Consider the following 14,177-nt stretch of genomic DNA (forward strand, 5'->3'; position numbering starts at 1 on the left):
AAGCAAAACAATCCAAGGGAGTGTTTGACAATGATGTGGCGAGAGGGAGGGGTCTGACACCACGGTCATGACTGGTGATCGCACAGATCATTGCTGGAATAATTACCAAGATGATCCGAGGAGCAGATGTTGCTAGGCTTCAATGGCAGCATGTTGTTCAAGATCCACACCTCATAAACTTGGTGTGTTGTTTGGCTCCAGGCTGTAGGACCGTGCTACAGAGGCCAGACGATGGCAGCATTATGCTGCAAGTGTTTCCACAGAATCCTTCCGTAACACTGACTTTATCAATCCCAGAATATATATATATATATATATATATATATATATATATATATATATATATATATATATATATATATATATATATATATATATATATATATATATATATATATTACTCACCAGTTACAATGACCGAAAGAAGGTGGCATTTCACTTGAATGCATCATATTATAACCAACTATTACAGCAGGAATACGCAACGTAATTCGTTATGTAATGCGTGGGACGTCAGTATTGTTTACTCATTGCAGAAATATTAGCATACTAGTATTGTGTTGTACGATGTGGAATTCCGAAAACCGTTAGGTAGTAAGCCTTTTGTAGGTTGTACAAGATCACATATATTGGTTTAAACATGATATTCCCCAGCTATTGCAGTTTAAACTATGTACGCGTTGCAGTTCATTGTGTTTAAGCGCGAAGAAGGTGTTGTTGTTTGAAGTCATCCGGTTTATTTATGTTTGGACTCGCAGCTCCAGAAACGAGGGGCGTGGCGTTGGCTGCTTTGAATTATTGAATCAGCCAATAGGCAGCATTATAACTGGGTGACTGACAGGCACGGCCCCTTCTGGGCGTCCCGCCCCCATGACTGTGTGTTTCAGACCGTTTTAGAGCGTCACATGTTGTTTTTCTCCTGGAACCGAGCAGGCGGCTGCACCGAGGCTCGACTCGCGCTGCACGGCCGACCACGTCCGCTCTTTGCAATGGATTAACTCGAAATCACTCGTTATCTTTGTTTTGTTTTTGGGGGTCGTTTTTACTCATCAGGGCATCGTGTCATTTTGAGAGAATTGGTGAGCAAAATGGCAAGTCCTCCGGCGACGGGAGGACACCTGTTATCTAACGGGACGAGCGGCGTGAAGAAGTGCGGATACCTGCGGAAGCAGAAGCACGGACATCGGCGCTTCTTCGTGCTCCGGGAGCCCAGCGAGCGCTGCTCCGCGCGGCTGGAATATTACGAAAGCGAGAAGAAATGGAGGAACAAGTCTGCTGCGAAGCGGGTCATAACTTTAGACTCTTGTCTGTGTGTCAACAAGCGGGCTGACGCGAAGCACAAGCACCTCATCGCCCTCTACACGAAGGACGAGTACTTCGCCGTGGCTGCGGACAGCGAGCATGAGCAGGAGAGCTGGTTTGAGGTTCTGACCCATCTCATCGCTGAGGGTAAAGTCTACGACAGCCCAGCCTCCACGTCCTCCTTGGTTGGCTTTGAGGAGACCAGTTACGGACTAGTTGCCCCTGCAACAGCTGCGTACAAAGAGATATGGCAAGTCAACTTGAAGTCCAAAGGTTTGGGTCAGACCAAGAACCTCACCGGCGTCTACAGGCTGTGTTTGTCCAGCAGAACCATCAGCTTCGTCAAGCTCAACTCTGACCACGCTGCTGTCAGTTTGCAGCTCATGAACATACGCAGATGCGGCCACTCTGACAGCTTCTTCTTCATTGAAGTGGGCCGGTCTGCGGTGACCGGACCCGGGGAGTTCTGGATGCAGGCAGAGGACTCGGTGGTGGCGCAGAACATCCACGAGACCATCCTGGAGGCCATGAAAGCCATGAAGGAACTGTCCGAGTTCAGGCCGCGGAGCAAAAGCCAATCGGCCAGCACCAATCCCATCTCTGTGCCCACCAGGCGCAATCTCAACAACCTACCCCCAAGTCAAACCGGTCTGGTGCGGAGATCCAGAACTGATAGTGTGGCAGCCACGTCCCCGGGGAGGAAGTTCACGTCCTGTCGGGTAAGAACAGCCAGTGAGGGCGATGGGAGTGTGACCAGGCCTCTGTCGATGTCCATCTCTGTGAGTGGAAGCCCCACGAGCCCGCACTCTGCCAGCAACATCAGCAGGTCACACACGCTGAGCAGCGGACGAACCTGTCGAATACTGGACTCGTCTTCCAGCCTGCATCACAGCCTCTCCATGCCAGTGTCCAACTCCCCTCCTTCTGTCTCCAGCCCCATCAGCATGTCTCCCAGAGCCGGGGCAGGACTCTCCACTCCAGATAAAGCCAGACGACCTTTCAGCTGCAGCGCCTCCATCTCAGGGTCCCTCAGTGACACTGGTTTCATCCTCTGTGATGAGTATAGTACAAGTCCAGGTGAACCCAGGTTCCTGCTCCTGACTCGCAGCGACACCCCGGACTCCTTATCCAGTACACCTCCGTCCCGCGACCTGAATGACCTCTCTGGCTACATGATGATGGAGGGGGTGAATGGCAGTCGGTCCAGAGCTGGCAGCGACGCCTTTGAAAAGGCTTACAGAAAACGCACGCACTCCCTCACAACACCACGTCAACAGAAGGTGGTTGCGCCTCTTTCCTCTGCCTCTCTGGATGAGTACACGCTCATGAGGCTGGCAGACAACACATACTCTGCCTCCCCGAAAGTTTCCTATCCTGAAGATTATGGGGACATCGAAATCGGTTCCTCCAGGAGCTCCAGCAGCAACCTAGGGGATGACGGCTACATGCCCATGACTCCGGGCATAGCAACACAGTCGACCAAGGTGGACAACTATGTTCCCATGAGCCCGATGTGTGTGTCTGCACCGAAGCAGATCGTGAACCCAAGAGTTCATCAGCAGACTCCCTCCAGCAGAAGCTACAAGAACAACTCACCCTGCAGTAACTCTCTGGAGGACAACGGCTACATGAGGATGTGGTGTGGCTCCAAAACCTCCATGGACAGTCCAGACCGGCACGGGGAGTACATGAACATGTCGCCGGGAAATCCACCTCAACTGCAAACACCACCTGATTATTACCCAGGCGGAATAGCCGGGGAACCGACATCACTGAGGCCCACGTACCAGGCAAGCTCGCTCACCCTCCCAGCCAAACTCCAGGCCTCCAAGAGTGACGACAATAACCAGTATGTGTTGATGAGTCCTCAAACACTGAGACAGAGGACTGAGTCCAGCTACTACTCTGTAATGCAGCCAGCGTCGGCACAGAGCTTTCCAACTGTGCCGTCCCCCGGCAGGCACGGTCGTTCAGAAAGTTTAGCCTACAGGGGGAGAAACGGCCGACCCAACAGGCTGGCTCTGGACTCCCTGCGAACCCTGCCAAGCATGAATGAGCACCCCCAACCAGGAGAGCCTCGAAGCCCCGGGGAGTACATCAACATTGACTTCAGTGGCTCCAGGTTCTCCCCTCCTTCTACGGGGAGCCAGTCTTCTTCTCTTGGTTCCACAGGGAGTGACCCTCGGAGATCCTGTCTGACCGACTACATCAACCTGGAGCTGAACCAGCACTCGCCCAAGGATTCGGACACTCCAGTGGAGCACCTGGGTCCACTCCCAGAGCTGTCCTTGTGCCCTAACTCAGAGGAAGGAGATGCCTCCTACCATCTACATGAAAAGGAAGCCACTCTTGGTGACCAGGTGACAAACGACTACACTGAGATGACGTTTGGCAGAGGTCGATCGCCGATACAGCATTTTCCACAAAACACGTCAAGGTACTTTCTATATGTAACTTCCTGTGACACAATATGAATTTTGACATTATTTCTTTTAAAGTTTGAACCGTTGGGTGACATTCCAGCACCAGAAATTCATATGGTTTTATGAGGTCATGATAGTGTTAGTTTGTTTTAGTGTTGTAACTTTCTGATCTCAACCCCTCAGCCAGAGCAGCCGTGAGAGGAGATCTTCTTTGGAGGATCAGGGAGTCCCAGGTGGCATCGGAGTTTTCCTCCTTGGGGCACCTTCTCCGTCTGTAGACCCTGACTGCTCAGCTAAGGTGATCCGCGCCAACACGCAGGGACGTCGGCGCCACAGCTCGGAAACCTTCTCCTCCACGACGACTGTGACGCCCGTCCTGTCCTCCTTTCCTCGTGGTGACGTGGTGAAGAGGCACAGCTCAGTGGAAAACATCTCATCCCGGAGCAGCGAGGGCTCTGACGAAGAGTATGGCAGCCCGGGGACCCAGCAGAGCTCTGCAGGTTACCCAAATGGAATCAGCTACATTGCCTTGAACCTGCTGGACAACCGGGGAGTGGAGAAATGTGAGGATCTGGTTGGCTTCAAACCCGCAAGCAGCTGCAAAGGGGTTATCAATGGATTACACAGCACGCCATATGTCTGTTTGGGATTCAAGGAGGCTGCAACCACTGCCAAAGGTGAGCTCAAATTCATATAGGAGACGCCAGACAGTGTGAATGCAAACGTGTTGTCATCGAATCTAGAAAACGTTGTTATGGTTGCACGCTTCAGTTCTTTTTTTTGGATTCCGATGAGAATGTGATTATTGCTATGACACTCCTCATCCAGAGTCGTTCACATTCACGGACTCTCTGATTTCCGACTGCATGTGAAAGCAGCACGAGGCTGCTCTGAAACGTGACCAGGCTGTGAGCTCTGAAGTAAACAAGCACCATGACTGAGCAGGATACTGCATCAGTCACACACAGACATCTGAAACTTCAAACCATGGAAACATGTCTCACCAGCGGTAAAAGAAAATGACAACTACAAGTTATTTCAGATTGTTTTTATCTCGTGATTTCTGTCAAGGGAATTGTGACATTAATATGACTTACATATGTTACCCCTTGTAATCGGTTAATTGTGGTTGTCAATAGTGAAGAGTTCCTGGCAATTTATTGTCACTATCAAACATATCCGGCTGTTGTTTTTCCGCTTGGTAGGCGTGAGGATGTGTTGCACATCAATGTGACCTCCATAGAACTCCACTTTCCACCAGCCTGTCAAGATCAATGTGCGGGGGTTCCAGCGAGGCAAGTCAAGCTTTACTGAGGCCCATAAATCAGTGTAAACAAGGAGCAGAGGGACATCAGACCCTAATGTGAGCTCACATGTGTTTGTGAGCACATAGAGGAGGGTGATGGCGGTGGGTGTGATGGAGGGTGGTTCAACGCTGACATGTGAGGCTCGGCACAAGTGGAGATGTGTTTGTGCGTCCTTGTAGGCATGCAGTCTGGGAAAAACAACAAAGTGGGCGAGTTGCTATGTGGCCATCAGGTAGCTGTCACGCTCTGCATTCCTGCTACTGAAAAGTTGCTGTGAGAGGGGCCAGTTTTTGTCTCCGGGTTTGAATAGAAAGTGGCTTTTATTTCACAACACGGTCTCTCAGGCCTCAGTAAAAACAGCTTAACCTCCGGAACCAGCTGACGTAACGTGCCTTAATGTCTGGCAGGTTAGATGCAATTGTTTACCGTTCAATGGGCACTAAATAGAATAAAGATGCCTATCTGGGTCCCCGACGAAATCAAGTTACTGGGAACAGGATGTTCTGTGTTTTTGTTTTGTTTATGTATGTACTCCACCTCAGGCAGGGCTTGAAAGGATTGTAGTTTGCTGGCTGACGTATCCGTATACATGAGGAGTGCGGCACGTACACATGCAGCCTAAGTGTTTTTCCCTCCTGGACTTTTTTTCCAGTGGTGTGGCTGCACTTGGCATCTCCGGTCACAACGCTAGAGAGTCGCTTGTTTTGTTTTCCATCGCTACTTGCCCGACTGTGGGAGAGTGAATGAATGCGTGCATAATGGGACAAGATGGCACGTGCTCTCTTCTGCCCGTCTGCCTCATTAGGCTGTTCAGTTAGGAGAAGCAAGGCAAGCACCGAGTGGCGAGATGAGGCCCAGTCTTAAACGGCCAAAGACGAAGGGAGGGGCTTCAGCTTTTTAGCCGATAAACAAACTCATTGGTGAGGCCCTTTTCCACTGAGTCGCATTCTGGGAAGCTGGGCTTGCAGACCTGATCACTTGTTTACCCGCTTTCTGTCCCTCTGCTGTGCAGGGAAGCGGGGTGAAGGAGGTCATAGTGTGCTACAGGGGTTTTTGGCAGCTGGCCCTCTTGGCGGCAGCCTTTGAATCCATGTTTATCAAGGCGTCATGCTGAGGGCCTGGACCATGTGCCACCCTGACCTTAAAGTACGAGGGTTTTCAGTTTTGCCAAGCACCTCACTGACTCCACCGATAATCTCTAACTTTGGCTGGAAAGGAGGATTTTTGACACTTGGGGTCAGGCTCATTTCTGCTTGGAGGAATTTATATTGGTTGCCTGCTGGAGAGTAAGCCTTTTGAACCATGTGACATTGCCCAAATGTGACCTGGAAAAGCACAAACCTTTGCGAGTCGGGACATTCTGGTGGAGACGTAAGAAATTCTCTGTTTGGTGACAAGCTGTCTCTTATGGCTGGAGCGGGTGCCTTGTGTCCTCCAGCAGTGTGGCGAGCCAGAGCTCAGCCAGATGGATGTACTGTACCAGACCCAGATTAGCCAAGTCAGCCGTCTCTGTTTTCACCTCGGCATCGTAACACCTTTATCTGATGGCAACAAACATTCCTAGAAAAGTCATGCGCCTTTGAAGAAGGTCAATACACATATAGATGTAAAATGAAGTCTGAAGAAGATGACAGTCGGAGTCTGCTCTCTGACCACTTGGGGCAGATGGCCTCTCTCTCCAGGGCAATTGTGTTTCGGTTGAATAGGGACAGACCTGAGGGGGTGAAACACCTGTCCCGTTTCTGTCTGGGCACACGTGCAAACACTCATTATCCCGGTTTTCATGCAAACACTGACACGTAAATGCCTCGATGTACTTCTCCTCTGCTTCAATACCTACCCTTTACTGGTCAGCTAATGACATTCGCGCCATCTGCCGCACCCACGGGCCCCACAGAGCATGACCGTCAGACCGTCAGCCAGTGTGTAATTCATCAGACAGATTAGAGGCCTTCAAGTCCATCAGCCCTCAAATCCTGCTTCATGTATGGCGTCATCCTCATTCGAGTATTGCCGGTGATGTCATCACATGGATGATGATACAGCGAGCAAATGGAAGCACTTAATACGTATAGCAGTTTCTACGCGTGTGTATGTGTGTTACCGAGGGAGGTCAAGCGAAAGGGGTCTCCTTTGCACAGCCATGCATCGCTAACTCACGCTGTGCAGCTCTCAATGTGCTCGGTAGAAGAGGCTGTTCTGGCATGGTGCGCTTTGTGTTCCGTAAGTCGAAACGCAGCCCCCAACTCTTCCCACGCTTCTAAATGATCTACGTACACCTTCACGTATAACGTCTGCTTCCTCAGCAGCATGGCTGTTTCACTGTAAGCAGCCATCTTGCAACAACACAATGCAAACAACGGAGGCTGGATTTCCAGAAATGCCCTGTTACTTGATCTATATAGAGAACAAACATGCACACGTAAGACCGCTGGCTCTGGTGTCAGAGTTTCCAGGCAGCGTTTCTGTGTGTGCGCCGTGGCACAGGGAGGAGGAGGAGGCTAAAGTAGGCCGGGATGTTCCAGACAGCGTTAGCTGCTAGATAACTGCATGGCCAGCGTTCCCCACATTTATTTAGTCGCGGCTCCACATCAGATTACAGCCACCGTACGTGAGATTAGACGTCCAGGGGTGGATCAGCGACAGGCGGACACGGCTGGTCCTGGGACGCCACTGGGCTGCGCAGGGGTTGTTTTTGTTAGCTTTGACTTGCTGCTCAGTTTTGAGCGTGATTTAGAGAAGCTCAGCCTTATATATATTAGGGATGCGCCGGAATTGAAATTTGTGGCCGAATTAAATTGAAAACACTTGGCCGAATACTGAATAATACCCAACAAATATAGTGTTCTTCATAAGTTTTTTTTTTTTTACTATTTTTAGAATACATTTTGGTACCTGTTTTCCAGACAAAATAAACAACACAAGACAACGGTTGGAACTGGCCGCGCTTGATGCTTGACACCATGGTTAGCAAAGAAATAAGGAGGAAACATGTGAGACATGTGTTGGAAAGTCAAAATCGTTTCCACTCCTGCTTGGTCACGGTCGACCGGAGAGTCTGTGCTGTCACCGTTGAAAGTGGAGGATTGGGTTGCCAAATTGCTACAATGGCACTTCTGAGGAAGGCGGAGTGGGTTGCCAGAATATACAAAATATACTCTTCTGTTTGGGTTAACCAAGAATGATTTCATTGTATTCAATTGAAAGTCCACTGTATAACATGTTGTAATGTAGTAATACAGGCTGTGACGTAGTAAAATAAGTACATGCCATTGCCACCAACTACTTGCGTAAATCAATGGCATCATAGTTGAGTGACATTCATTTGCTCTAAGATGTAGCACAGCCCCACTATTCAAAAGTGATGCCGCAATATTCATCATCCAGATTTGACTGGTCTCATCCAGTCTGCCCCCTCACAGCTGGATCCCACTCCCCTCGACCATCAGCCCATGCTTGCATGCCACCATTACACACGCACAGTCGCGGCCTAAAAACACAATTCTGTCTCTGCATGAAGAATCTCTGTGTAACCTCGGTGATGCTCCTCTCTGCCCATAGCAACACAGCATGGCGACAAGACTCCCCCCTACCCCCATCACTCAGCATCCCAGATTATGAAATTACCAGCGTCTTGCTTCACGTGCGCCGCATCTTTTCAATGCTTCAAGGGGAAAACTGCAAGTGGCGTGTTACAAATTAAAAATTGAAAAAAAAAAATGAGGCCAACCAATCACTGGCCGCTGCTCAGCTGGCTGTGGTGCTGCTGCTGGGGAAAGAAACAGTGGCAAAGCAGATCATATTATATACGAACAAATACAGTAAGTGTTACCTTCAAGGTGACTCCCTCTGCTTAGCCTTGCGTGTCTGTTGGGCTCAGGCTGTACTTGTTATTCAAGCTTTGTTATTGTGGCATCAAAGTTATAATCTGTCTGTGAATGAGTTCACGCTGTACAGTCTGAGTAGGCTTTTCATTTCTGCACATCCTGAGCAACCTTTTCTCTCAGGCCATTTCCCTCTCTGTGGATGGATGTTTTAGATTATTTTCATTCAGGCTGTGAGCTTCCATGAGCGAGCGAGATCATACTAGGTTAGTGAGCCACGATGACTGCAACATGTGCAGTTAGTTTTTTTTAATTTTTTTATCTAATTCGGGGTCACACTGAAGTTCTCCTTTGCAGTACTCCTCTTCCTCCTCTTCTTCATCCTCATCCTCTTCCTGTTCTTCATGACCCTCATCCTCCCCTAACCCAGACTTTGGGTCACATGGAAGTTCTTCTTTACAGTGCACCTCCTCCTCTTCTTCTTCATCCTCTTCATCGTCAACCTCACCAAACCCAAACCTTGGGTGACACTGAAGTTCTCCTTTACAGTACACCTCCTCCTCTTCACGTTCCTCTTCTTCATCATCCTCATCCTCCCCAAACTTCGGGTCACACTGAAGTTCTCCATTACAGTACACCTTCAACAGTTCAACCTTCAACCTACAACAGTCTTCAAGTTCCAGCCTTTTGAAATAGTGATACAGAAGTGGAACATTTCATTGAAAAACACCACTTCGATCCAGTGGGACACCGAAGAGTAATGTAAGAGGGAAAAAATGGACTGCTTTTAACAATTTTTTTTGCTTTGTGTCTTTCAGACTGAAGGCTTCTGCTTGTCCCCCCAACTTCGACTTCCCTGAGCTGCATTTTGGAAGTGAAAATCAACTTCAGACGTCCCCCCCCTCACCGGCCTCTGTGACTCTTAGAGACCCCTCAACACGTCAACACACTCTTTGGAAGCAGATCATCATCTATGCATGACATGGACTGTGTGAGTGTATGTATGAGTGTGTGCGTGCGCGTGCGCGTGTGCATCAGCACATCCAGAGGCCACTTATTCCTGTGACCCAAATCTCAGCACAAGCACAGAAGCAAAGATAGTCAGAAACTCTTTACGGTACCCTATTTATTGACTTGAGGTTAGCTTGTACGCGCGAGTGCATGTTTGTGACCAGCTGGTATGAGAGTGCGGAGAGGTACACTGAGTCTTTTACTGTGTTGAGATGTTATTTATTTTTCAAAGATGAATGTCTGATAAGATCGAACCCAAATGCCTTAATGTCTATATTGTTACTATGTTTTCTATGGAATAAGAGATGACGATTCTATCGCAGTATATTTGGACCTAATTCTATATTGTTATTCTTTTGTGGAAACGTGAACAGAAATAGTTTACCATTATAAGATATTGTTTCAGAAATGTACAGGACGGTGGGCTGCTTCAGATCTGATTTATCGTATTGATATAAAAGTATTTTCTTAATTATTCAAATGTTATTTATTCTAGTTTTCTGCCGATGATGAAAAAGTTTGGACTTAAAGACATATATTTGTAGATGTCTATAAAGAGTTATGCATGTGTTTGTCAGCTCCGAGGCAACCGCAGCCGTTTGATGGCACAGTACCTCCCACAGTTCCTCAGTCACTTGAGCCTGAAAACCTCACACACTCCTACCTTCAGTCCTGCAGCCTGCTGTTTAGCTCCATGTTGATGGCACAACTGAAGGCGGAAGGGTGAAGCCGATAGTGGGTGACAGTTGAGATGTGGTCGGCCGGTGAATGAATAAACGCGGCCCCTGTAGGGACGCAGCTGGCGCCACCACCATGCCAATAGCTGTCCCCGCACCACCATTGTAAAATGCCATTGTATACTACATTCAAACGTATCTTTACTATTGAGAATTCTTAAAATTGCTGCGTCATTGCGAAACCTAAAGCTAACCTGGAGGAAATTACCTCCTTTATTTTGCTCTTAATGATTACAGGTTGATGTAGTTAAAACAAGGGATGCACCGAATATTTGTTGGCTGAGTATTTCTATAGTAAATAGTGACATGTGACACAATGAAGCCACATGCTGAGCAGCCTGAGCGACGATTTTCACTTCTAGTGGACAAAGCCATGTTTTGAAATCCATTTTTCAAATGCCAAAACATGCTCTGTGAGGGCACTTCTGACAACCCCCGTTCTCAGAGGCGCCGTTGTAGATCTGGCAACAAAATCCCCTACTTCAACACAAGTCGAAATGATTTTGACTCTCCGACCAATGTCTCACACCTTTCCTCTTCGTCGTCCATAGCCTCAACTATCAAGCGCGGCTGCTTCCGAATGTCGCCATGGCGACGCTTCAATGTAAAGTCTGCATAAAGTGTCGAACTTTTCGGATATTTTTAAGTGTTGGAGAGCAAGAATAGTAGTTTACAACGAGTGTTCAACCTAATGATCTAGAGCCTTCTGTTTACACTATTAGCCTGGTCACTGTGGCTAAGCTAACTTGTCCCAAAATAATTGGGTAATAAGTCATTTGTTGTGGGTTTATCTACTTAAATGCATTTTTTGAATGCAAGTTTTCTTTGAAGAACTCATATAAATTAAAAGCTTTTTTTGTTTTTTGGAAAGCAAAGACTGAAATTTTGACTTTCTTTGAAAAACATATGTACAAATGTATTCTAGACTATGCAATATTTTAAAAAGTAAAACGCTTAATAACCACATTTGTTATTTTGTATTTGAACAGCATTTAAAATTTGACTCTTATTTGACCACATTTTCATTTCGGTGCATCCCTAAATAAAACATGAAAAGCTGATGAATCTCGCTTAGTTCGATGAGTTCGGTCACACCATCGTATATCGGCATAGAGTTCCATGTTTGGCTTTTATTTTTTTAGTCAACCCTTCAAAGAATCTAGCGCTGGAACGTGTTAGCAGTGCGCTAAATATCCAAAAGCTACTGCCATTCCATTGGCCGGCTCAACTGTGTGTGTCTGTGCGTTTTAGAGTACAAACTGTTCCCACTGTAACTGGCACCTGTCGTGTTCTGTTCTTCATTCAACTGGTCAGAATGTATCACTGGGCTAGTAGAACCATGGTTGACCCGGTTCTCAACGGTGAATGATACTGGAGCTGCGCCATGCTACCTTGTAGTGTCTATTTATCTTCTTGAATGTGTATATTATGTACATAAAGAGTTTAACTGAAACTGTTGATAGAGCATTTTGTTGCGATGATCTCCTGTGAAAAGACTTTGGCTACTGCTCTTTTTTCAGAACTTTATTTTGTTTGTTTTGCTTCGGGGTTGTAAAGTGTATTGTATGCTTTCCCCTTCTCACATGAACTATATGATAAAAAAAAAAAGTCTATTTTATTATAAAGCTCTCTTTGCCTTGTTGACACACTTTACCTGACGGCATATGCAATAGTGACATGATACAATCTAGTTTACAACTGTGGAACCAAATGTAACACCGCATCATAGAGATCTAGTTCTTTTAGCTCCTTTTGAGTCTCATCTCCCGCCAAGTGTTCTTGTCTTTCAGCGCTGGAAACGGTTCTTCACTCGTCTTTACTTTCTCCCCTCGTTTTGCTTTTCTTCTGCAGACTGATCTTGCATTGAATGTGTCTTTGTCTTCCATTGTACATAGTTCAATATACTGTTTAATGTGATGCTCACTAAAAGATGATTCTAATGATTTGTCATGATTTATTGTAGTATTGCTTTCGTCTGTATTGATTATGGATAGCAACCTTCAGAAATAAATGAATTTATTTAAAGATGTCAACCTTGTCCATGTATTGTTTATTTAAAGTCCTTATTTTCCATCATGTTATTCTCGAACCAAACCTTCACTACAGTTTTTTTTTTTTTTTTGCTGCAAATTCAGGCATTTTTGGCCGCAACAATAAAAAAAAAACTTGCTGGTCAAGTAAATGTCAGAGGAATCTGGGAGTGGTGAAACTGCCTGATAGAAAGATAATCCTCACACTGCACTCCATTGACCGTCAGCCGTACGAAATACAAGATTAAAACACAATTCAGCAATGGCTTGTTGCTTTCTAGTAGGTTAATATATATGAAAAAGTGTTGGTCGTCAATAAAAGTTTTCATAAGCATTTGACCTAAACATCAACAGCAATATTTAGTGTCTTGACCCCTCAGCTTCCTGAGTGTGTCTCGAGTGGAGCGTTTCCTGACTGGTTCCTTTCTCCCCTCGCCAGTGTTTTTATATCACTCAGAGGTTAAAGCAGGAAACTCATACAAAGCCAATGACTTCCTGCCAAGACACGCTGTTCTGGAACGCAAAGTTGCAGGCTCAGGGTCACAGGGTTCAGAACAGGGAGTAAACAACTCGCTTCACCTGGGCCCACTATCTGAGAGGCTGGGATCGTATTACGCCCATTCTGATGAAGGTAGAGAAACAATCTTCACTATCAGCACAAGAGCAAAGATCCTTGCCAAAGTATTGTGAGCAATTCAAGTCAAAGTTTAGAGTATAAAAATACACATTATACAGTGGCATTATACGTTCTTTAACGCTAACCTTAACCCTCAACATTGTCCATATCAATGGCGACAAATAACCATGAATGTGTTCAAATCTGAGAGGAAAAATAATAAACTATCTATCATAAATAATAAACCATCACATTATCAAACTGATATTACAGTAAGGAGTCCTGCCATGAACACATTGTGCACCTTTGCACCTGAATTACTTTTTTATTTTATTTTCAACATGCAAAATAAACTGCTTCAGTAGATGCATTTAATACATTTTTAACCAATATTTTTTTGCCATAATAATTACTGGTATATCTCTTTCCACCAGTCAATGTATTTAAAATCCTGCCATAAAATCTTATCTCTTAAATCTCTTAAAATAAATAATAATAATAATAATAATAATAAAAACATACTTAATATCATGTGTATAAAGTTTTACTAAAATAAGTTAATTTCATAAATAATACATTTTTAATAAAAATAAAAGTGCTGAAAATCGAGAGAGTTGAGGCATGAAGATATTTGACAAAATTTTGAATTTTTATAATCAACTGGTAGGTAGCAATTGGTGATATGAATATAGGGATGCTTTAGGTTTTTAGATAGATTTTTTAGTTTGAGTAACTGTCCAATTAAAGTACAAATATTAATACAGAAAACATTTTAAATAGTAAAAAACACAAAATCCAACTATGAAACGCCCCCTGTAAATAGTGCAGACATTCTTTTACACAAGCATTAAACTTTAATATTGTTTTCAAAGACGAAACATGTGCAGAGGCATCTATATTTAATGCTGTGTTCTGGCCGTTTGTCTG

At 45.7% G+C, this 14,177-nt stretch overlaps 1 protein-coding gene across 1 annotated transcript; it reads left to right on the forward strand.

Annotated features, from left to right (window-relative positions):
* Positions 1–892: 892 nt before the first annotated feature.
* LOC128769561 (insulin receptor substrate 2-like) lies at positions 893–12,637 on the forward strand. The gene is made up of 3 exons (XM_053883376.1): positions 893–3,739; positions 3,909–4,402; positions 9,675–12,637. The coding sequence occupies exons 1-3, from the start codon at positions 1,089–1,091 to the stop codon at positions 9,677–9,679; spliced, it is 3,150 nt and encodes a 1,049-aa protein (XP_053739351.1). The 5' UTR covers positions 893–1,088; the 3' UTR covers positions 9,680–12,637.
* Positions 12,638–14,177: the final 1,540 nt, after the last annotated feature.

This window comes from Synchiropus splendidus, chromosome 1 (assembly GCF_027744825.2).
Source record: "Synchiropus splendidus isolate RoL2022-P1 chromosome 1, RoL_Sspl_1.0, whole genome shotgun sequence".
Taxonomy (NCBI): Eukaryota; Metazoa; Chordata; class Actinopteri; order Syngnathiformes; family Callionymidae; genus Synchiropus; species Synchiropus splendidus.